This window comes from Bos grunniens, chromosome 5 (assembly GCF_055505025.1).
Source record: "Bos grunniens cultivar Pamir isolate PY7600 chromosome 5, Bosgru_T2T1.0, whole genome shotgun sequence".
Taxonomy (NCBI): domain Eukaryota; kingdom Metazoa; phylum Chordata; class Mammalia; order Artiodactyla; family Bovidae; genus Bos; species Bos grunniens.
In genome coordinates, this window is record NC_141169.1 from 51,718,841 (window position 1) to 51,744,728 (window position 25,888).

The 25,888-nt window shown below is 42.3% G+C and overlaps 1 protein-coding gene across 1 annotated transcript in view; it reads left to right on the top strand.

Annotated features, from left to right (window-relative positions):
• PPM1H (protein phosphatase, Mg2+/Mn2+ dependent 1H) overlaps positions 1-25,888 on the top strand; it is a 303,642-nt gene that overhangs the window by 266,629 nt on the left and 11,125 nt on the right. Inside the window, exon 9 of the mRNA XM_086400233.1 lies at positions 16,883-17,034. Coding sequence (XP_086256359.1) covers positions 16,883-17,034 — 152 coding nt within the window. The remainder of the gene's footprint in view (positions 1-16,882; positions 17,035-25,888) is intronic.

Consider the following 25,888-nt stretch of genomic DNA (forward strand, 5'->3'; position numbering starts at 1 on the left):
AGTTTTCTGATCCAATTTAAAAAACAGACACAGGAGTCTGGGATGAAAAGAACTTTATAGTGAGGATAAAGTTAGGCTAGAAACCATGCTTTGGATCTAAGACCAAAATGGACTTTCTATTCCTCACCTCCAGCCCTCAAATTAATCTTACCTCCTAGACCGCTGTAGGCTCTCATCTCTCCACCCCACAGAGGGACGGCGGACAGGAGAGGGAGCAGGCGCTGCTTACGGATGAGTTGGGTCCAAGGAGCAAACTCCAGAGGGCTCATTGCCCCAAGTTCTCTCTCACCAATCCTATAGGGAGGAGGGGCCGAGAAGTGCGACATCACAACCCTTTGTGCCTCTGTTGACTATAAAACAAGCCACGCTGAACTTAGAAGCTTGATGGAGGAATTTATTCTTATCTTCCACACTTCTGTGGGTTGCATGGGCTCAGCTAGGTGCTTCTCCCTTGGGGTCTGTCACATACACACAGCTGGATGTCAGTGGGTTTACCGTCATCTGAAGACTAGAGGGGCCGAAAGTCCGATTGGCTCTCACAGAGTTAGCCATCAGCTGAGAGCTCGGCCCAGGCAGCTACACACAGCTTCTCCGTGTGGTTCTGGCTTCTCATGGCCTTACTGCAGCTGGATTCTGAGAAGCCTCCCAAGAGTGAGTTCAAGAGACGCATGCAGAAGCTACAAGTGTTTTAAGACCCAGCCTCCGAAGTCCCAGAACATCAGCTCCGCCCCATCCTGCTGATAAAGAAAACCATGTGGTAGGTCCATATTTGAGGCAAGGAGAACCAGAATCCACTCATTTTTCTTTCCTTCTTTTTTTTTATTTTGTAAGTTCGAAAGTGTGATGAGACTTGGGAAATCCAAAGTTACATACAGTTGTACTGTATATTACAAAAAATTACTACATATTACTGTATATTATAAAAATTATTTTTAAGTAGATATGGTTTTAAGTTGGAGTTTCAAAATCAAACTCTCAAAAATTAATAGAATGAATAAACAGAAGGGTAGAAGAATATAGCAGAGCTGAAAAGCACTATGAACCAATTCAACATAATTAAGGTTTATACAGTTTTCACAGAGTTGAACATGACTGAAGCAACTTAGCATGCACAAGTTTCACACAACAATAGGATACAAATTCTATTCAAGTTCACATAGACTATAAACCAGGAGGCATTGGAACATATCCAGGGATATAAAATAAGGTACAAACCAGAATCTGCTCTTGATGGAAAGAGCGGCGTGCTTGTCCAGGGAGGAAGGCCTTGATGGCATTTTGGAGACCTTCTACCATCTCCTTCCTACAGAAATGTCCTCCCAACTGTGAAATCTTTTTTTTTTTCAAACTTTAAACTTTTTATTTTGTATTGGGGTATAGCCAATTAACAATACTGTGGTCATTTCAGGGGAACAGCAAAGTGACTCAGCCACACATATACCTGTATCCAGTCTCCCTCAAAACCCCCTCCCATCCAGGCTGGCACGTAACACTGAGGAGAGTTCCGTGTGCTGTACAACAGGGCCTCGTTGGTTATCCATTTTGAATATACCTGCTGTGAAATCTTGGAGATTAATCATCATCTGTCTTTCCAGTGCAAACTAATAAATGTTGATGCATTAGCTAATTAATTAAGAAAGGCAATCTAGTTTGTAGTGTAGAGGCAGATTTACAAAGATGCTAATTAATTAAATGTAAGTATCAGTGCTCTTCACCCAGACCAGTCCTCTTTGAGTTCTTGTTGTTACCGAGAGAGGTAGACAGTTCTTTGTGGAGAGGACAGGCAAGGTTACAATCAGAAATCATTTCCTTATAATCAGTCCTCAGAAGAAAAGGACCTCATTTTTCATGATGTCAGTAATTTGTTGCAATTTCTTTTCTCATTCCTAATAAGCAGTCACATTAGCATCTAAGTTTGTATTCATAATTATTCCTGTATTCTTTTTAAAATTCAGGTATTTACTGAATTTATTTTGGATGTGCTGGATCTTTGTTGCAGTGCGTAGGCCTTCTCTAGTTGCGGCAGGTGGAGGCTACTCTGTAGTTGCAGCGTGCAGGCTTCTCATTGCTGCGGTTTCTCTTGTTGCAGAGCATGGGCTCTAGACACGTGGGCTTAGTGGTTGTGGTGTGCAGGCTTAGTTGCTCTGTGGTACGTGGGATCTTCCCAGACCAGGGATCAAACCCATGTCCCATGCATTGCCAGGTGGATTCTTAATCACTGGACTACCAGGGAGGTTCTGTATTCATTTTCTTAAAGAGAGCTTCCCATAAAGAAAAACATTAACTCATAGATGAGATGTTGGATGGCATCACTGATTCAATGGACATGAGTCTGAGCAAACTCCAGGAAATGGTGAAGGACAGGGAAGCCTGGTGTATTGCAGTCCATGTGTTTACCAAGGGTCAGACATGACTTAGTGACTGAACAACAACAAAACTCATAGAAAAAGAGATCAGACTGGTAGTTACCAGCAATGGAGATGAGGGAGAATTAGAAGAAGGTGATCAAAAGGTACAAGCTTCCAGTTATAAGGCAAATAAATACTAGGCATGTAATGTACAACATGATGACTATAGTTAACACTGCTGTACAATATATAGGAAAGTAGTTAAGAATAAATCCTAAGAGTTCTTATCACAAGGAGAAAAAATTTTTCCTCTTTATTCTTTTTTTCTTTTCTTTTTATTGCATCTATATGAGAAGATGGTTATTAGTTGAACCTATTATGGTAATCATTTTGCAATATATAAATCAAACCATCATGCCATCTGCCTTAAATTTATACAGTGATATATGTCAATTATTTCTCAACAAAGCTGGAAAAACTCCCCAAATTGTATAACCTGCAGACCTTCATAACAGTGGATCCCCCTGTACAAAAGGAAAATGCTGAGTTCTGTCTAAGGATACTTCGATAGTTTAGAGCAGTTGTATTTGGCACCTTTTCCCCTCCAGTCTTACTGAGATAGAACTGACATATGACATTGTATAATTTTAATATGTACAGTGTATTGATGTGTTATATACAGATGACCCTTGAACAACATGAGATTGAAACGCACAGGTCCACTTATACAGATTTTTCCCTGCAGTAAATACTATAGTTCTTACACAGTACGAGTTTGATTGAACCACAGATATGGAGGAACCACAGAGAGAGCAGACTATTTAAGCTCTATGCAGATTTTCAGCTGTGCAGAAAACCCCCTAGTTGTTTGAGGATCAACTGTCATAAAATGATTATCACAGTAGTATTAGCTAACAGTTCTATCACATCACATAATTCCCAGTCCTTTTCTGTGCTGAGAACATTTAAGGTTTACTCTTTTAGCAACTTTTAAGTATATAATGTCAGGTCCATGAATCAAGGCAAATTGGAAGTGGTCAAACAAGAGATGGCAAGAGTGAATATCGACATTCTAGGAATCAGTGAACTAAAATGGACTGGAATGGGTGAATTTAACTCAGATGACCATTATATCTACTACTGCGGGCAGGAAACCCTCAGAAGAAATGGAGTAGCCATCATGGTCAACAAAGGAGTCCAAAATGCAGTACTTGGATGCAATCTCAAAAATGACAGAATGATCTCTGTCCGTTTCCAAGGCAAACCATTCGATATCACAGTAATCCAAGTCTATGCCCCAACCAGTAATGCTGAAGAAGCTGAAGTTGAAAGGTTCTATGAAAACCTACAAGATCTTTTAGAACTAACACCCAAAAAAGATGTCCTTTTCATTATAGGGGACTGGAATGCAAAAGTAGGAAGTCAAGAAACACCTGGAGTAACAGGCAAATTTGGTCTTGGAATATGGAATGAAGCAGGGCAAAGACTAATAGAGTTTTGCCAAGAAAATGCACTGATCATAACAAACACCCTCTTCCAACAACACAAGAGAAGACTCTACACATGGACATCACAAAATGGTCAAAACTGAAATCAGATTGATTATATTCTTTGCAGCCAAAGATGGAGAAGCTCTATACAGTCAGCAAAAACAAGACTAGGAGCTGACTGTGGCTCAGATCATGAACTCCTTATTACCAAATTCATACTTAAATTGAAGAAAGTAGGGAAAACCACTAGACCATACAGGTATGACCTAAATCAAATCCCTTATGATTATACAGTGGAAGTGAGAAATAGATTTAAGGGACTAGATCTGATAGAGTGCCTGATGAACTATGGAATGAGGTTCGTGACATTGTACAGGAGACAGGGATCAAGACAATCCCCATGGAGAAGAAATGCAAAAAAAAGCAAAATGGCTGTCTGGGGAGGCCTTACAAATAGCTGTGAAAAGAAGAGAAGCGAAAAGCAAAGGAGAAAAGGAAAGATATAAGCATCTGAATGCAGAGTTCCAAAGAATAGCAAGAAGAGATAAGAAAGCCTTCAGCGACCAATGCAAAGAAATAGAGGAAAACAATAGGATGGGAAAGACTAGAGATCTCTTCAAGAAAATTAGAGATACCAAAGGAACATTTCATGCAAAGATGGGCTCGATAAAGGACAGAAATGGTATGGACCTAACAGAAGCAGAAGATATTAAGAAGAGATGGCAAGAATACACAGAAGAACTGTACAAAAAAGATCTTCACAACCCAGATAATCACGATGGTGTGATCACTGACCTAGAGCCAGACATCCTGGAACATGAAGTCAAGTGGGCCTTAGAAAGCATCTCTACGAAAAAAGCTAGTGAAGGTGATGGAATTCCAGTTGAGCTCTTTCAAATCCTGAAAGATGATGCTGTGAAAGTGCTGCACTCAATATGCCAGCAAATTTGGAAAACTCAGCAGTGGCCACAGGACTGGAAAAGGTCAGTTTTCATGCCAATCCCAAAAAGAAAGGCAATGCCAAAGAATGCTCAAACTACTGCACAGTTGCACTCATCTCACACGCTAGTAAAGTAATGCTCAAAATTCTCCAAGCCAAGCTTCAGCAATATGTGAACCGTGAACTTCCTGATGTTCAAGCTGTTTTTAGAAAAGGCAGAGGAACCAGAGATCAAATTGCCAACATCCACTGGATCATGGAAAAAGCAAGAGAGTTCCAGAAAAACATCTATTTCTGCTTTATTGACTATGCCAAAGTCATTGACTGTGTGGATCACAATAAACTGTGGAAAATGTTGAAAGATATAGGGATACCAGACCACCTGATCTGCCTTTTGAGAAATTTGTATGCAGGTCAGGAAGCAACAGTTAGAACTGGACATGGAACAACAGACTGGTTCCAAATAGGAAAAGTAGTATGTCAAGGCTGTATATTGTCACCCTGCTTATTTAACTGCTATGCAGAGTACATCATGAGAAACGCTGGGCTGGATGAAGCACAAGCTGGAATCAAGATTGCCGGGAGAAATATCAATCACCTCAGATATGCAGATGACACCACCCTTACGGCAGAAAGTGAAGAGGAACTCAAAAGCCTCTTGATGAAAGTGAGAGAGGAGAGTGAAAAAGTTGGCTTCAAGCTCAACATTCAGAAAACGAAGATCATGGCATCCGGTCCCATCACTTCATGGGAAATAGATGGGGAAACAGTGGAAACAGTGTCAGACTTTATTTTTTTGGACTCCAAAATCACTGCAGATGGTGACTGCAGCCATGAAATTAAAAGGCACTTACTCCTTGGAAGGAAAGTTATGTCCAACCTAGATAGCATATTCAAAAGCAGAGACATTACTTTGCCAACAAAGGTTCGTCTAGTCAAGGCTATGGTTTTTCCAGTGGTCATGTATGGATGTGAGAGTTGGACTGTGAAGAAAGCTGAGTGTCGAAGAATTGATGCTTTTGAACTGTGGTGTTGGAGAAGACTCTTGAGAGTCCCTTGGACTGCAAGGAGATCCAACCAGTCCGTTCTGAAGGAGATCAGCCCTGGGATTTCTTTGGAAGGAATGATGCTAAAGCTGAAACTCCAGTACTTTGGCCACCTCATGCGAAGAGTTGATTCATTGGAAAAGACCCTGATGCTGGGAGGGATTGGGGTCAGGAGGAGAAGGCGACGACAGAGGATGAGATCACTGGATGGCATCAGTGACTCGATGGACGTGAGTCTGGGTGAACTCCGGGAATTGGTGATGGACAGGGAGGCCTGGCACGCTGTGATTCATGGGGTCACAAAGAGTCGGACACGACTGAGTGACTGAACTGAACTGAAGTATATAATATAGTATTATTATTATATATATATATATATAAAATATATATATACACACACACATATTATATATAATATATATATTTATATGTATGTATGTGGGGCTTCCCAGGTGGCACAGTGGTAAAGAATGTGCCTGCCAATGCAAGAGACAAAGAGCTGTGGGTTCGATCCCTGGAGAAGGAAATGGCAACCCACTCCAGTATTCTTGCCTGGGAAATCCCACAGACAGGGGAGCCTGGCAGGCGACAGTCCATGGGATCGCAAAAGAGTCCAACATGGCTTAGTGACTAAACAGTAACAATATGTATTATATATATTGGGCTGGTCAAAAAGTTTGTTCATGTTTTTCCATAACATCTTACAGAAAAACCCAAAGGAACTTTTTGGCCAACCAATAGTATATAAAACACACTATATACAGATATTTAACTATAATCACCCTGCTTACTTTGGATTGGCAGAACTTATTCATCTTATAACTGCAAGCGTGTGCCCTTTGACCATTCTCTCTCCACTTCTCTCCCACCCCCTCCCCCCAGCAAGCGCCACTCTACTCTCTGTTCTAAGAGTTCAGCTTGTGGGCAGTTTCTGGAACCTCCTCTCTAGTCCTGCGTCTGTAGCATTTCATACATCTGCATTCTCAGTTGGGTTGATGCCCCCTTGGGGAGTCTTATACCCTCTTCCCATCACTATCAGCATTCTGGAAATGTCTGGGGGGAAAATAGTCACATGTTAAGAGTGTATAGAACTGCTTTCTTCAATTCCAGTACCATCTGACTTTACATACGGGAGAGACTTTATGCCCTAGCCTGTCCATTTGCATCTGTAACATTTGCATTTCCAGTCTAGTTGTTAAAAAAAGTCACTTGTGATGCACCCGTGTGTCATCCACATGGATGGTTCCCATTGGGAAGTGTCTCGAGATCTGCCAGCAAGCCATTTGAATAAAACCAGAATTTGAAATTTACTTGGACACACACCAAATAATCTAGCTTGGCAACTCATGAAATTTGTGGTCACACAGAGGAGCCAACCTATACATTCTGTCAAACATTTCTTCTCACTGGAGATCCTCTGATCCTCTCCTGAACAATAATAATTTCACTTGAATATTTCAGTTAAACACAGAGTATCTTTTTCACATTAATTTATTGTATTAATGCAGGCTTCCCTTGTGGCTCAGCTGGTAAAGAATCTGCCTGTAATGCTGGAGACCTAGGTTCGATCCTTGGGTTGGGAAGATCCCCTGGAAAAGGGAAAGGCTGCCCACTCCAGTATTCCGGCCTAGAGAATTCCATGGACTGTACAGTCCATGGGGTTGCAGATCAGACATGACTAAGCAACTTTCACTTTCACTTTCATTGTATTAATGCATATAAGAATAGTTTGAGGAGTTTGTTAAACAATGTAAATCCTGGAATCCACTTCCTGAAAACCTGAATCACAAGGTCTAGAGTGGAGGTCCTAGGGATTTTCACATTTTTAGACAGTTCTGAAGCAAGTGATCCAGAGACCACTCTTGGAAAAATACTGTCATAACTGTTCTTCAGTGTTTCAGGAACTCTAGTTTTGTAATCCTAAAGTCATCCATGCTCTAGTCCTGGATTGCATGATTCATTCTCTCTATGCCTGTGGTTCTAGGCTGCTAGGCTAGGGCTATTTCATACCTCACTCTCCGACTACGCACAGGTCTGCCTAGACCTGGGCTGCTTGCGGTGGACTTTGTCACATGGCAGTACCCCGTAGCTTACCGGGGGTGATTCGGTTTCTTCTCCTAAGGCAAGAGACACAGTAACCTGTTCTCCTGCTCACTTGAGATCCCTGAAATCTTGCCATTGTGAAGTCAGTCCTGTGAAGTAGTAACACACTGTGGTTAGGTTCAGTCCCAATGGTTACAAAGCGCAGCTACAAGAATAAAGAACAGTGGTGGTTTAATTATTTACGCGCCAGGAGACTAGGTAACTTAGCTGTCAACCAGGACAGTTTTGAGAGTCAGTGGGGATGCTGTTAATAATTATGCTGGGAAAACAGCAGAAACCAAAATTATCTCAGGCAAACAGGGCATTTTAATGAACAGAAATGTATTCCTCAGATGACTAACAAACTAGATTCAAGTCCATTTGTTCACTGAGCCATTCAGTGAACCTTTGATTCAGTGGTGAACAAGCCATTGGAATTCCAGATAAAGGAGCAGAAGATAGGAGAGCCCCTCTCCCCACTCCACCCCCACCTCCATATGTAAAGGAAATTCCTTCATCTAGCTTACTTCCCTGAGTTATAAAGTTCTGGCCTCATGTGGAGAAAATGAAAGCCTTAGCTATCACAGCCAGGCACTGGGTACAACTTCAGACTGTCTATTCTACCTACTATTTCAGCTGGTTTAGAAGGTTTTTTAACTCTTAGATGGTGTGTGTGCACATGCTCAGCTGTGTCCAACTCTATTGCAACCCTGTAGACGGTAACCCTCCAGGCACCTCTGTCCATAGGATTTCCCAAGAATACTGGAGTGGGTTTCCATTTCCTTCTCCATGGCTCTTCCTGACCCAGGGAATGAACCTGCATCTCCTGCATTGGCAGGCGGATTCTTTACCACCGAGCCACCTGGGAATCCCCTATTAGATGATAGCCACCCTCGTCAATAGACTCCAAAAAGTAATAATAATAATAAAACCTCAAGAATATCTGGTGCATTTTACATAGAAAATTATACCCACAGCCAAAGCAACCAGCTTCTTCTGGGGTTCAGTTTAGTTCAGTTGATCAGTAGTGTCTGACTCTTTGCGACCCCATGGACTGCAGCAGGCCAGGCCTCCCTGTCCATCACCAACTCCCGGAGTCCACCCAAACCCATGCCCATTGAGTCAGTGATGCCATCCGACCATCTCATCCTCTGTCGTCCCCTTCTCCTCCTGCCCTCAATCTTTCCCAGCATCAAGGTCTTTTCAAATGAGTCAGCTCTTCTGGGATAGTAGGCGACATATTGGTCACACTTAAATGTCCCTTCATTCATTTGCAGCCAGATACTCTGAGGTCATGTGGTCATTCCCATCCACATGACTCATCCTATGATGGAAGAGTTGGGGAATATTTGAGCCATTAGCATCCCCAGTGGCCGCCTTGTCCTAACCTTCCATTTCACAAAGGGAGACACTGAAGATTTGAGAAGCCTCATCCCTCACCACTCCCCAGTGGAAATACATTACTTCCAGCCAAACTAAAATACCTAGACCCGCTCCAGCCCACCAGCCCCCTCTCTCATCCCCAGGCGTTGGCCCCCTGCGTTTCCCTCTCCATGTACGGCACGTGATGCCCAAATTCCTCCTCCCTGACACTCCCCATCTGATTGATTAATCAGCATTTCTTCATTTTGTGTTCCTGGCAGGTTGTCAAGAAACTTTAAAATGTGAATGAACAAAGTGGTGTTGCCTAAGGGCAGAGCATGGTCTCAAGCCCAAGTTCAGTGTGTATTTCTTCATGACATCATCTAGTAGAGATGGAATCACAACAGAGAATTTGGGTGCAGTCTTGGTAGCCTGCCAGAATGCCAGTATTGAAAGGGTCTACTCAGTTTGTTGAACTGTGATGAAATGTGCTAGAGTTTTATTTTCTTCTGGTACAAATGCCATGTTCAGACTTCTGCAGGTTGAGCTTCTGGGTTCATTGGCCACAGAGGGTGGAGAGGAAGAGAATTTGTACTTTTCTTAGTTCCCACCACCTACTGGCAGCCTTTACCTTGGGAGCCACCTGGCTTATCTGCCAAAACAGGATTAATAGTCCCAATCGCTGCCATTTTAAGTGAGACCCAGGTTCCTTGAGCTCACTTTTAACTCACCTCCTTCCACCAGCTAGCTTATTTTCAGAGCCTCAAAATAATAAATAAATCACAAAAACATGCTGGGACTTCCCTGGTGGTCCAGTGGTCAAGTCTCCAAGCTGCCAATTCAAGGGGCACAAGTTTGATTCCTGGTCAGGGAACTAAGATCCCACATGCCATGCAGCACAGCCAAAAGATTTTTTAAAAAATAAAACATGTCATGCATTAGAAAGAATTTGTAGTTCCCTTCCACATCATCTCCTTTGATCTTGCCAATAGCTTTGTTGGAAAGGTAGAACAGGTGTTATAATATTTATTTTTCTTGTCTTTTAGTTTTCTCAATTTTTAAACAGTGATATCAGGGATGAGAAAACTGAGGGCTAAGGAAATAAATGACCTGTCTCAAGCCCAAGACTGGTTAGAAGTAGAGACCAGACGGGAGGGCTTCTCATCACCCAGGCAGGGAGGGCTCCTGCTTCTGCAGGCAGCAGGGCCTGAGCTGCGGGAACATCCCGTCCTCCTTCGAGTACTTAAAAGGGAAAAGGGGTTTGGAGAATTTGCTGAGTTAATAAAGATGTGAAAGTGGTGAGGATGTCTGAGCGGAGTAGCCGAGATCTGGCAAATGGAAGAATTGATGGATTCTTTTTCAGAGTGGCTTCAAGAAGCAGCATCAGCTTACAGTAGTATGAGCTCTCTGAACAGGCCACTGAAAGGTCATCAATAATAGAGTAGAGACCGAACAAATATTAGACACGCGCCGACACAGTGTCCGACTGAGCATCGCGGGAAGGTACCGTATTGAAGTTGTTTGTCCCCAGCTCCGCTGCAAAGCAGGGGCTGGTAACAAAGGTAAGGGTGTCTCTAGCTGCTCTTGAAGCAGGAGGGGCTGCAAGAGCCATCAGTACTTGGCTCATTCAGGGGCACATTAGCCATGACCCTTAGTGCCCTCGAACTTCTTCCTGCTCCCCCGAAGGCTGTTTTGTTTTTGTTTTCGTTTTTTTTTTTGGTCTGTTAGCAGCTTCCCTGAGGATGAGGGGAGAAAAGGAGAGTCTGCTACTTCTTTTAAACATCAGCACATTACAGTTTGATGACTGCCTGGGAGCATAAGAGTTTTACAAGCTAAAATTGTTGGGTCACCTGAGATGAGGGGGTCTTCTGAATGGATCTTATATGTTGAATTCTTTCTCCTCATCCTTTCTTCCCATTTATTCTGTCTCACCAACACTTCCCTGGTGATCCAGTGGCTTAGACTCTGAGCTCCCAATGTAGGGGGCCTGGGTTCAATCCCTAGTCAGGGAACTAGATCCCACATGCTGCAACTAAGACCTGGCAGAGCCGAGACAGGAATGTTTACAATCCCTGCTGGCTCAGGTGGTAAAGAATCTGCCTGCAATGCAGGAGACCCAGGGTCAATCCCTGTATCAGGAAGATGCCCTGGAGAAGGGAATGGCAACCCACTCCAGTATTGTTGCCTGGAGAATTCCATGGACAGAAGAGCCTGGCGGGCTACAGCCCATGGGATCACAAAGAGTCAGATGTGACTGGGGGATTAACATTGTTCTGTCTGAGCAAGTCTGTCCTGAAAATCTAGTGCGATTTAACTCTATGAAAGACATGGCGAGGCCCACAAAAGAAGTGCAGAATGGAATCTCTGGCCTCTCGAAGTTGACTTTTGCAGGGGAGAGAAGTTGACCAGCTCTCGGGTTGTTAACTGTAAGAAGGACAAGTGTAAATGCCCAGCAAGGGCAACACTTCCCTTGGTGGCTTACTGCGTGGTTCCACGGGCTGGGATCCGGGCACTGTTCTGGGGGCAGAAACAAACAGGATGACTCAGACCTTGCCCTGGGGTAGCTTATTGCCCTAAAACTGTGTTTTCAAGGAGAGGGTCCCCACCCTTTGATTTGGAATCGCCCTTCTTTACATAGTCTGATGGGCTTCCCAGGTGGCACTGGTGGTGCTAGTGCAGGGGGCACAAGAGATGCAGGTTCCATCCCTGGGTCGGGAAGATCCCCTGAAGGAGGCAATAGCAACCCACTCCAGTATTCTTGCCTGAAAAATCCCATGGACACAGGAGCCTGGCAGGCTACAATCCAAAGGGTCGCAAAGAGTCAGACACAACTGAAGTGACTTGCCAGGCACACAGCCTGATATCTGGGCTCAGATCTATACCATCAGAATCTTTAAAGATGGGCCCTTGAACCTTAATTTTATGAGTGCTGCAAGTGATTCATAAAACATTAAAGTTTGAGAATAACTATTCATGTAGAAGAGACAGACAGGTGAACCTAGACTGGTTGCTGCTGCTGCTGAGTCGCTTCAGTCATGTCCGACTCTGTGAGACCCCAGAGACGGCAGCCCACCAGGCTCCACCATCCCTGGGATTCTCCAGGCAAGAACACTGGAGTGGGTTGCCATTTCCTTCTCCAATGCGTGAAAGTGAAAAGTGAAAGTGAAGTCGCTCAGTTGTGTCCGACTCTTCGCGACCCCGTGGACTGCAGCCCACCAGGCTCCTCCGCCCGTGGGATTTTCCAGGCAAGAGTACTGGAGTGGAGTGCCATTGCCTTCTCCAACCTAGACTGGTACACATAGGTAAATATTGTGTGAGTGAACCTGAAAGGAATTGCGTCTGCAGAGGATTGTGGGGAAAAAAAGAGAGATGGCTGCTCTCAGATCTTCCTCAGGGTTGCTCTGGCAGTGGAGGTGTCTGTCCCCCTCAGCCTCTCTCCTTCGCCACCAGTCTGATAGTGTCCGCACACACTTCAACCAGAGGAGGAATGACAGTCCCCAAACTGGAAAGGAGCCATGGGAAGGGTCCTGTGGAAAGTCACCTTTCAGACCTCTGTTCACATGGTGCCTTCCCAGAGATGCATGCCTTAACCACGTCTTCTGAAAGGGCTGTCCTGCCACTCTCCTTACCCTGCCTGATTTGTCTTCAAGCACCTGTCGTCTTCTGACACTGTAATTTATTTGTGTGTCTGTCACACCTTGTTGAGAAGTTGTGAGGACTTTGGTCACTTTTGTTCACAACGGTTGGCACATAGTAAGTGCTCAGTAAACACGGCACGAAGCACCCAGGAGGGCAGAGGGATCCGCCCAGGACTCACCTCTCTGCGGCTCTGAGAAACGGCGAGAGTTGTGGGATGCCCATGGACTTTCTCTCCCTTTCTTGGCAGATGGGCACGAGGGCAGGAGCCATGAGGAGTTCTGCTCGTGTTCCCAGACCTTCCCACAGAGGCCTTTGCCGATCGCACCTCTCCTCTCCCACAGACTGTCCTCCTTGTGTCTGAGTCCTAGGGAGCCTCCGAGCCCATACTTTTGATGTGGGGCTTCCTGGAACATTAAGCAGCTATTTGAGGAGTTGAACAGGGCTCTCTGGCATGGCGAGTGTGGTCTGATGGAGGAGGGCCCATAGCGCCTCCAAGGAGGGAAGGTCGGGTCTCCAGAGCCCACTGGAATCCTTTGAAACCCCTTCTTTTGGGGAGGATGAGCATGCAGTGGGATGCCTTGCACGGCAGTCCAGCTTTGCTGAGGGGGTTTTCATAGAATGTTCTACATCGCAGGTTAATGCATAAGACACGAGCTGTGAGTGGAAAGTTGGCAGAGTCCTTTGAAAATTGGCTAAAGGGCAGGAAACAAAGGGTAGCAGTAAAAAAAAAAAACAAACCCTAAAAGGATGTTAATTGGGGAGTGCCTCAGGGAATAGGGTTGAGGCTAGCTTTTTATTATTTACATAAAAATTGCTTGGAGAATGGTATTGAGAGGGATTTTCATGTTGGGTAAGGAAACTGCATTAGAGAGTTGTGTGGAAATGTGAATAGGGGAATTAGGGAAGGATTCAGTTTTCTGACGGAACTGAAAAGGAACAATTTCTAACATGTTTCTGTTTATCAACCCACACCCATTCTGTTGGCCAGATTTCTACTTGAGTAGCGGGCAGGACAACTTCCGCTTAAAACAACTCGAATCTCCACACTTTGGGGGCCAGCAGAAAGCACCTGAAGAAACTTTGGCACCCTACACATAGGGCAGGTCCTGAAATGAAACAGATGTTATCTTCAGCCCTAAGAAACCTCTCTTTTCTTTTCTTAAATGTTGTTCAGTTGCTAAGTCATGTCTGAGTATTTGTGACCCCCTGGACTGCAGCATGCTAGGCTTCCATAGTCCTTCACCAACTCCCAGAGCTTGCTCAAAACCATGTCCATTGAGTTGCTGATTCCATCCATCCATCTCATCCTCTGTTGCCCCTTCTCCTGCCCTCAATCTTTCCCAACATCAGGATCTTTTCCAGTGAGTTGGCTCTTCACATCAGGTAGTCACAGTATTGGAGCTTCAGCTTCAGCATCAGTCCTTCCAATGAATATTCAGGATTGATTTCCTTTAGGATTGACTGCTTGGATCTCCTTGCAGTCCAAGGGACTCTCAAGAGTCTTCTCCAACACCACAGTTTGAAAGCATCAATTTTTAGGTGCTCAGCCTCCTTTAGGGTCCAACTGTCACATCCATACATGACTACATGACTTCTTAAATGTATTTAAGCTTAATTTTCCATCATTATTCTCAGAAAGGATATGCTGAAAGTATCTCATAAGTTTCAGGCAGAAATAATGATTGGCAAGTTCTTTTAATTGGAGGATAATTACTTTACAATACTCTGTTAGTTTCTGGCGTATAACAACATGACTTGGCTATATATATACACATACACCCTCCCTCCTCCACTCCCCCCCCCCACCATGAAACCTCTTTTAAAAGAAGCTGGAAGGCAGGTGGCATCTTGTATTTAGCTACAAATATAAGATGCTACAAGCACGTGACACCCACATCTCCCTTCCTCCCTTTACAAGGAACATTTTCGATCCTAAAGAGCTCAAATTATCACATAAATTTCTTGTAGATACACCCCAATAAGAAGCTAGCAGTCTCTCATACGCCAAGTGATTACATAGCGGAGGTAATAACACATGATACAGGACTTGAAAGTGGGAGCTCAGAAGTGCCATTTGCTGTCCTTGCTGTAACCTCCCCTAAGGGATAGACTACCAGATATCATGGAGCCCTTGGTTTCCCTGTTACCAACCGGCAGGACTTCTTGGTGGCCTTAGTATTCAAAGAGTGGTCCAGGGACCAGCAGCACCAGCATCACATGGAAACAAATTAGAAGTGCACACTCTCAGGCCCTACCCCAGCGCTGAGTTAGAATCTGCATTTCATTAGGATCCTGGCTGATTGCTGTGCGCATTAACTTTTCAGAAGCGCTGTTCCAAGACACCCAGGAACCACAGAAGATAAAGCAGAGGGAGTTTGCTTGCTGCTGCAGAGGAAAAATCGAACCACATGGGTTCAGTGCCTGAGGCTGAAATTCTGGAATTTGGGACTTTCCAGTTTGCTGTAAATTTAAGATCCCCACTCCTGTTGTCTTTAATTTGGCCCCAGATGGCACAGTGTGTTCTCTAGAATATAAACTTAACCCGAAGTGAATGTGCCTTTTGAAAGGAAGATGTTAAAAGCCAGCCCAGTCTCCCCCACCCCAGGCTCACGGGCACGGTTCATGCTGCATGTACCGTTAGCTAAATTGTTGGTGTCTTGTTCACCAGCCACAGAGGCTATTTTCCATTTGAGCTCATTTCTCCAAAAACTTTGGGGCAGGTGTGGGCATTTTGTTGTTTTCTGCTGTTGGGTGTAGGCTGTTCATCCTGTAGCAGGGTGTCACTGGCCTGGGCAAACCTTCCTGAAATATAGGAGGCTTGGCTTTTACAGAGGTGGATGTGAACATTCTGTAGGCCTCTTAGAATTGTATTGTCTCGAGATCTGAGATGACAGGACAGTGACTCTACGATGGGACATGGGGACTGCTGCCTACCTGCCATCCTCCGCCCTCCCCTGGCCTGCAGCTGTCACTTAGACTTGTTTTTAGAAAACAGGATAATGAAATGAGGTGGAAGGACTTGGATGAAATTGAACTGTCTTTGTCCTCAGTTCATGAGGGGGTGTAGACAGGGCTGATTCTGTCAAATTAGTAGGGCATAGCAATGAAATCCCTAACTCATCTCCTTCTGTGCCACCCAAGTAGGGTGAACATTAGCTCCAGTAAGGATGGCCTAACAGAAGTGAGGCTTGATTTTCATCAGTGTTAGTTTTGCTAAGGTCACTGTGTTCTTTTCCAAGAATCAAGGGGGATGTTGAAATAGCCAAGTCATTTCAGGTACTAGAGATGAGGAAAGACTTCAAGTTTGTTAAGGCATACACTTGGCACGTGTCCTTTGTAATTTAGGCTGCATTGAGGGTCCTCAGACCTAAGTGCAGCATCAGAACTCCATGCTCACATGGGACAAGTCCAGCTCCAGGGGTCTCAGAGAAGGCAAGCCAAAAGGTATCAAGTAAGGACATGAAATAAAATGTGTCTCCGCAGTCCTAAACCAATACGTGCAGAGCAGCTTCTACGGAGCCTAGACTGGCCTTCTCTCTCTCTCAGACTGAGAGCTCAGAAGCAGGGAATTCTGCTGTTTATACTTAGAGTATCTGGCACAGAGCAGACCCTTAATCAATGTCTGTGGGATGGATGTGCGAAGAAAGGATCCTGCTGCTCTGCTAGCTACCGCCGTATCTGTGTCATTGTTCCAGCCACATCTCAGGCATTACGTTTTCAGTTAACTTCTTCCTTGGCAACTATTCATTTCTTGGGCTCATTTACAGTTGTGTTTGGGCCCCAGATGTCTACACGGCAAGTCTCCAGAGGAGGCTACCCCTGGCCACAAAGTGTGCTGCACAGCCACGTGCCGCACGGTGCACACTTACAAACCACTGGGCTGGGCAAGAAAAGGGAAGGGAAATCAGAAGCCAGTCTGTTCAGCGGAATAATATGCTCCTAACTTCTTAAGCAGGGTATTCCTGTTCTTTTCAGGTAAGAGTCTACGATCTCTCCAAATACGAGCATGGAGCAGATGATGTGCTGATCTTGGCCACTGATGGACTCTGGGATGTTTTATCAAATGAAGAAGTGGCAGAAGCAATCACTCAGTTTCTCCCTAACTGTGATCCAGATGACCCTCACAGGTTTGTGCATTTCCATGATTGGAGGGTTGTTAATCAAGTGGCGTTTCATCATGTGAAAAAAATAGATAATAATCATGCAATTTTCATCATTTATGATTCACCATTTATGAGCTGATATAGATGGTTTAGTAACTAAATTGCAAACGGGACTACATTTCTCTTTTTTCGTTGTTTGGGAGTAATCATTTTTAAATTTTTATTGGCGTATAATTGATTTATACTGTTTTGTTAGTTTCAGTGTACAGCAAAGTGAATATACATATAATACATATACCCTCTATTTTTGTTTAGATTCTGTTCCCATATAGGTCGTTACAGAGTATTGAGTAGAGTTCCCTATGCTATACAGCAGGTTCTTATTAGTTGTTTCTTTCATATATAGTACTGTGTATATGTCAGTCCCAATCTCCCAATTTATGCCTCTCCCACCCCTACCCCTGGTAAACACAAGTTTGTTTCTACATCCATCATTCTATTTTTGTTTCATAAATAAGTTCATTTGTACCTACCGCCCTACCTCAGACTCTGCATATAAGCAATATCATGTTTCTCTGTCTGACTTAAGTTAACTCAGTGTGATAATCTCTGGGTCCATCCATATCGCTGCAGATGGCATTATTTTGTTATTTTTGTATGGCTAATAGTCATATGTATAGTATGTTGGTAGCACATCTTCTTTATCCATTCCTCTGGGTTGTTTCCATGTCCTAGCTATTGTAAATAGTGCTGCAGTGAACACTGGGTTGCATATGCCTTCTGGAATTATGGTATTCTCTGGGTAAGTGTCCAGTAATGGGATTGCTGGACCATATGGTAGTTCTGTTTTTAGTTTTTTAAGGAACCTCCATACTGTTCTCCATAGTGGCTGAATCAATTTATATTCCCACCCACAGTGCAAGAGAGCCCCCTTTTCTCCACCCCCTCTCTGGCATTTATTGTCTGTAGGTTTTTTCATGATGGCCATTCTGATGGGTATAAGGTGATACCTCATTGTGGTTTTGGTTTGCATTTCTCTAATAATCAGTGATGTTGAGCATCTTTTCCTGTGATTTTTGGCTACATTTCTTTCTTTCCTTTTTTTGGCTAAGCTGCTTGGCTCATGGGATCTCAGTTCCCTGACTGGGCCATAGCAGTGAAAGCCTGGAATCATAACCACTAGGTGATTAGGGAACTCCCTACTTCCACAGCCAAATAAAAACTCTCCTTAAGTTAAACCTAGATACATACTTGTATGTATGTAAAGAATACTCTTTCTGAGATATTTCAGCAGTGTATCTTCCTCACAGTCTTCCTTCATATTCTGAAAATGGGAATAACCCAATTTGTGATCCTCCTGGTGAGGATAGCAGACGTTCCCAGTATTGATTTCCATCTATGGGAGAACAGTTTCTTTCAAGAAACATTGGGAAAGGAGAGAAACCTTAAAGTAAGGATTCCGAATAACATTATGGCAGTGTTAATATTCTAAACAACCCTAGGTGACTCAGAAATAAAAAGAAATCCCCTCTAGAGAAAGACATCTTTCACTCAGAACACAAGGAAATAAGTCACCATGAGTAAAAACCAGCAGAAACAACAGACATCATAGTTGGACCTGTAAATACTTCATTATTGGGTTTATCAGCCAAAATACAGAAATAAATACTTTATGTTTCATAAATGTTCTTAAAAGCATTGAAAACATGAATAAGGACAAGAGACTATAAAATGACTGCAAAGATTTTTTAAATAAGAAAATGGAACTTCTAGAGATGAAAAATATAAAAATAGGAACTAAAAACTCAATGGATTAAACAGACTGGAGACAGTTGAAGAGCACACTGATGAACTTAAAAACCGATGTGAAGAATCCAGAATATGGCTCGGAGAGACAGAGCGAGGGAAAGCATGAAATTAGACTGAGACTAGAAGGGTGACCTAAAGATGCTGTAAACACAAGTACAAAAGGAAACACTATAGAAAATGGGAAGGAAAAAACCAAGTTCCAATCCAGAAATGCTGAATGATATTAAACCTAAGATGCAGAAAGCCCAACAGATCTCAAGCAGAAGAAATGAAGAGAAAATTTTAAGTAGATATTTCATAATGAAACTGAAGAACTGAAAAAATATACTAAAAGCAGTCAGAAAGAAAGATGAAATAGATACATAAGAACAGCATTTACACTGATAGCTTACCTTCCAAAAACAACACAGAAGTCAAGACAGTGGAGTTATATCTTCAGCTAGCTAAGAAAAGAAGACCCAGTTTTTTGGATTTTTTATATATACTAAGAAATATCAAAAAAGACGATGAAGTAAAAGCCTTTTGAGGCAGAAAAACACTGAGAAATTTTACTGCCCCCCAGCCTCCTCTGAAGAAATTCTAAAGAATGTCATCAGATGAGAAAAGGAAACGACCCCAGGCGGAAGATGGAGACGTAAAATAGATTATTAAGCTATTGAGTAAATAGGTGGGTATAGTTATATACATTAACTATATAAAACTCCAGTACTCTTGCCTGGAAAATCCCATGGGTGGAGGAGCCTGGTAGGCTGCAGTCCATGGGCTCGCGAAGAGTCAGACACGACTGAGCGACTTCACTTTCACTTTTCACTTTCATGCATTGGAGAAGGAAATGGCAACCCACTCCAGTACTCTTGCCTGGAAAATCCCATGGATGGAGGAGCCTGGTAGGCTGCAGTCCATGGGGTCGCGAAGAGTCAGACACGACTGAGCGACTTCACTTTCACTTTTCACTTTCATGCATTGGAGAAGGAAATGGCAACCCACTCCAGTGTTCTTGCCTGGAGAATCCCAGGGACGGGGAACCTGGTGGGCTGCCGTCTATGGGGTCGCACAGAGTCGGACACGACTGAAGTGACTTAGCAGCAGCAGCAGCAGCAGCAACTATATAAAACAGCAATATGAATGTCTAATGTGAGGTTAAAAATTATATTGAATAAAAATAGCATGATGAATTGGCCGGTGGGTATAGTAATCAGCTAAAGTATGTTATAGTTCTACTTGAAAAGAGATTATAAGTGTTAAACTTTAGACTTTAAATGTGTTTAATAGTAAGAAAATGAATAGAAGAACAGAAAGTATAATTTTCCAACTAGTCAAGGGAAAGAAAGCCCACATTGAATTAAAAAACAAACCTCTAAACAACTTACAAATCACTGTTACACCTTTTGTCTTTTCGGATTTCCTGGAAGTGTGAATTTTGTAGTTACTTGTTCATATGTGAATATTTTACTTTCAGAAATAAAGTTTTAAATTGCTACTGTTTTATATAGGATTGAAAGAAAATTAACTTCTTTATTAAAAAGTTTATCTGTTAAACAACTTACAAATCAAAAAATTATAATAAAAATTAGAAATTACTGGGATTTGAATAATAAGAATACTACATATTAAGACTTCAAAGGCTGAATTTCGAGCCTTTGTCCCCCTAATTTAAGGAGCTATGCATAGGTGAAAAACTCTACACATCCTTGACCCACCAGAAATGACTATATTTCTTCCGTATCATAAAGTCACTTTCCCAACCTTCCCAACCTCCCAGTTCCCCTGATCATAAGAACCCTGCCCATAAGTTCCAGACTCCTGATCACAGAAAAAGGTCCCTAAAACCATAGAGAAGGGTAGTATTTCTCAGAGGAAGACCTAGAGGGTTGATTTGTACTATTGGGCTAGTTCTGCCCATATTACTTACACAAACATGTACCAAAGAGTTCTTATAACTTAGGGTTCTAAGGAACCGCAGAATGGTGCTGTCCACTTGTGGGCTGTGTGGCCTCTTCCTGGGTACAGGCTGTTAGTAAACAACTGTCCTGATTAAAAAATGTAGTTTTGTGATCCTTATTTCAACAACAGCATCTAGATTAAGAATGAAAAAGCAGAATAAACCCATGAAAAGTAATGGAAGGAAAAATTAAAGATAACAGAAGAAGAATTATACAATCAAAAAAATAAGTGATAAAGGCAAAATTTGTTTCTTTAAAACAACTAACACATTATGGAAATGCAAATCAAACCACAGTGACATGCTACTTCACATCCATTAGGCTGGCTATTTAAAAACAAAAGAAGAGAAAATAACAAGTATTGGTGAGAATGTGGAGAAATGGAAACTTCCTGTACATTACTGGTGAGATTGTAAAATGGTACAGCTTCTGTGGACAACGGTATGGAGAGGCCTCAAAAAACTAAACATACAGTTATATCCACCAATTCCACCTCTGGGTATACACCCCGAAAAAACAAAAGCAGGGAGTCAAGCAGATACTTGTACCCCATGCTCATAGCAGCGTTATTCACAGTAACAAAAGGTGGAAACCACTAAAGTGTCCATTGACGAATGAATGAGATAAACAAATCGTGGTTATATAATACAATGGACTATTCATCAGTCTTAAAAAGGAATGAAATTTTCACACATGTTACAGAATGGGTGGACATTATGCTCAGTGAAATAAGCCAGTCACAGACGAACAAATGTTGTATGACTCCACTTACATAAGGTACCTAGAGACAAACACATGTCAAATGTCTCAAATACATAGAGACAGGAAGTACAATGGCTGTTGCTGCTTGCCAGGGGTTAAGGGGGTGGAGATGGGGAGTTGGTGTTTAACAGTTATAGTGTTTCGTTTGAGAACAGGAAAAAGTTCTGGAGATAAATGGTGGTGGTGTAAAATGTGAATGTACTTAATGCCACAGAACTACACACTTTAAAGTGGTAAAAATGTTAATTTTTACGTTATGTATATTTTACCACAAAACATAATTTCTCAAAAAGAAAAGAAAAAAAAAAACTAAAATTTTAACAGGGATTTCCCTTGTGGTTCAGCAGTTAAGACTGCACTTCCAGTGCAGGGGGTGTGGGTTTGATCCCATCAGGAAACTGAGATCCCACATGCTGCATGGTGTGGCAAAAGAAAAGAGAAAAACACTAACAAAGTAGATAAATTTCCCACAAAACTAATATGAAATGAGGGGGGCTGGCAAATAAATAATCTTAATAATAGAAAACAGTAATAATTCAGATGTGTGCGTGTGTGCTCGGTCGCTTAGTCATGTCCAACGCTTTTGCAACTCCATGGACTGTAGCCCAAGAGGAGCCCATACTGCGAATAGTTTGCCACTTTAATATATCTTGAAGTGAAAGTGTTAGTCACCCAGTCGTGTCCACCTCTTTGTGATCCCTTGGACTACAGCCCACCAGGCTCCTCTATCCACAGGATTTCCCAGGCAAGAATACTAGAGTGGGTTGTCATTTCCTTCTGTAGGGGATCTTTCCAACCCGGGGATGGAACTTGAGTCTCCTGCATTGGCAGGCAGATTCTTTACCGCTGAGCCCCCTGGGAAGCCCTAACTCAGATGAAGTAGCAATATAAGAGGAAAATGGCTACCCACTCCAGTATTCTTGTCTGGAAAATCCCATTGATGGAGGAGCCTGGTGGGCTACACCCCTTGGGGTCGCAAATAGTCAGACACAACTGAGCGACTAACACACAGTCAATGAACCTAACATATTCTTTAACAGGATCACTGCAAATATATTATTTTTCCCTCAGTTGATCTTTAGAGTAAACAAAATTGTAACCAAAATTATAACCAAAATTCACAGAACTTCACAACCTGATTCCGAGGTATATATGGAAAAACAAAATGCCAAGAATGTTTGTGACATTTCTGTATGGGTCTTACCTTTCTAGATATCAATATGAAATCAGAATAATTAAGACGGTGCAAAAACACTAAAATTGGGTCCTTCCTTCACACCTTACATTAAAAAATCAAGTCCAGGCAAATTAAGACTTAACTGAAAGGAAAAATAAGTACAACTTTTAGCAAATAGCATAGGAGACTATCTATCTTTATGATTTTTATGGTGTGCAATGTGAATGTACTTAATGCCACAGAACTATACACTTTAAAGTGGTAAAAATGTTAATTTTTATAGTATGTATATTTTACCACAAAACATAATTGCTCAAAAAAAAAAAAAACAAACCCCAAAACTTTAACAGGGACTTCCCTTGTGGTTCAGCAGTTAAGGCTGCTCTTCCAGTGCCAGTGCAGGGGGTGTGGGTTTGATCCCATCAGGGAACTGAGATCCCACATGCTGCACGGTGTGGCAAAAGAAAAAAGAGAAAAACTAACAAAGTAGATAAATTTCCCACAAAACTAATAAGAAATGAGGGGGGCTGGCAAATAAAAAATCTTCATAATAGAAAGCAGTAATAATTCAGATGTGGGCGTGTGTGCTCGGTCATAGTTGTAGTAGAGAAGGATTTCTTAAACAAGACGCAGAAAGCACAAACAAGGTAAGATTGATATCCTTGACTACATTAAAATCACCAACTTTTGTTCTTCAAAAGGCAACATAAAAGGAATAAAATGACAAGGCAGGAACTGGGAGGAGATCCTTGCAACTTATATAACCACAACGAGATTCATACCCATAAAATATAATGAACTCTCACAGATCAAGAAGGACAACACAAATAACCCAATAAAAATGAGCAAGAACTAGTCATCACACAGAAGAAAATTAATGGCCAATAAATATATGAAAAACACTTCAACAGAGGAGTAGAAATAATTAAAAACATGGAGAACAAATGCAGATGGGTTTGTGAATTTGTACATAGACTCTGAAGACAGCTGGGTATATGCATACCCTGTAAACCAGAAGCTCCATGGACTCCTAAGTCTGTGCCCTGGAGCACTGGTTCTTAAAGTGTAGTCTTTGGGCTACATGGCATCAACATCATCTGAGAACCTGTTAGAAATACAAATTTCAGGCTCAAACCCAGATCTATCAAATAAAACTCCAATGGTAGGACCCAGGTGTCTGTGTTTTAACAAACAACCCAGGTGTTTGGGGTTTTTTTTTTTTTTCTGGTGCTGGTATAATTCAATTCATACAAAAAGCTATCCATACAGTTGTTTTTTTGATAAAAATTGGAAGCAGCCTGCATGGCCAACCAGAGGATAGATAAACAAAGGACAGAATAATTCACAGCCCCCAGATGTGAATGAACCAAAGCTGTGATCTTTAATAGGGAAGAATCTCAAAGACACAATGTTGAATTTAATAATCCAGTCATATAAGAATTCACATATTACGATTCTATTTACATAAAGTGGAAAATGAATCACTTAGGGATGCAGATATTAAAATTACAAAGAGCATTAACACAAAATTCAGTTAATGGTTACCTTGGGAAGAGAAGTGGCAGAGGGAGATACGTGCTTGAGGAGGAGTCCACAGAGAGCTTCTGAGACATTTACTAATAATGTTTTGTTTCTCTAGCTACATGGCAGGTACATGACTGCTCATGTTACTTGTAGACTCTTCATTTGCTATATACATTTGTTTGTATGCCAGCTGTGAGAGGTAGCATAGTCCAATGGTTAATAGTATGAATCTAGTCATTTAACCTGAGGTTAAATCCTGGTTCTGCCCCTTCTAGACTTTGTGACATTGGGGAAAATTTCTTAACCTCTCCATGTCTCAGATTCTTCATCTGTAAAATGGAAGTTCCAGTAGTCCTAACCTAAAGCTTGCACATCTGCTAAGTCACTTCAGTTGTGTCCAACTCTTTGCGAACCTATGGACTGTAGCCTGCTAGGCACCTCTGTCCATGGGATTCTCCAGGCAAGAATACTGGAGTGGGTTGCCATTTCCTCCTCCAAGGGACCTTCCTAACCCAGGGATCAAACCCAAGTCTCTTACATCTCCTGCACTGGCAAGCGGGTTCTTTACCACTAGCGCCAGCTGGGAGGCACTGACCTAATGCTTGTATTAATATATAAAGTGAATTGCCTGATATATAATAAGCACTACTGGGTATTTGTTGTCGTTATTCTATATTTTTTGCTATTTTTATGTGTTTCATATATTTCACAACAACAACAACAAAAAACTCCTTCAGGAAAAAAAGCTAGACATTCTCTCTTTCTAAGGGTTGTTTGGTATAATTTTTCCCAGGTGGAAAGCAATTGATGGTACAGGAAGCAAGATTATTTTACTTGAATTTGAATACATTTTTTTCCTGTTGAGCTTTTCGTTTTAATCTGTATCCTACTTGTTAGCAACATTCTCCTGTTGATTTTTCCCTACTGTAATTATTTTTGTGAAGCTTTGCAAAGCCATCTGATAGGTATGAGTCAAAAGGCACCCAGTATTTTTTAAAATCTCTCTAAGCTGGCTTGGTTTTGCTTACCAGCTCCTATCTCCATGGCAACAAATCTGCCCTCCAGGGAGTCGTACCTGTGGGCAGTGCTGTCACTGGGCAGGTGTATGCCAGGTCAGAGCCAGTTCCTAGCTTCATGAGCTCTGTTACCTACAGAGCAGGCTTACACAGATCTCTGTGGAACAAAAGGGCAGGAAAGAAAAGCCTGTGAATTTGCCTTTCAGGGAAAATGGCAAACCAACACCTAAGAAAGAATTCTGTATCAGATAGAGGAATGGGTGAAAGAAAAAGTTATTAAATGGGCACAGTTTTATTGATAAGAGATGGAATACCTGGCTGGACATCAGAAAAATTCTGGTTGGTTTTTGAAATCTTAAAACTGTGAGACCTTATGGGGGAGGGTATCTTCTTTGCCAAATAATTCCCATTCAGATTCATTCGATTGGAAGATATTGAAGACCTATTTTGTAAGCCATGGCCTGCTAGACACTGGGGAAGAATTTGTGAAGAAAACAGATCTCTTGGAGTTTAAAGTCTAGAGGTTACAAAAGCATAAGGAAGTTACAATATGAATGACTAGAGGGATGGCACAAGGGCCAGGCAAGAAAGCTTCCCACTCGGAGGGACGTCTGAACTTAAACGTGAGGCGTAACAGAGAATGTGCC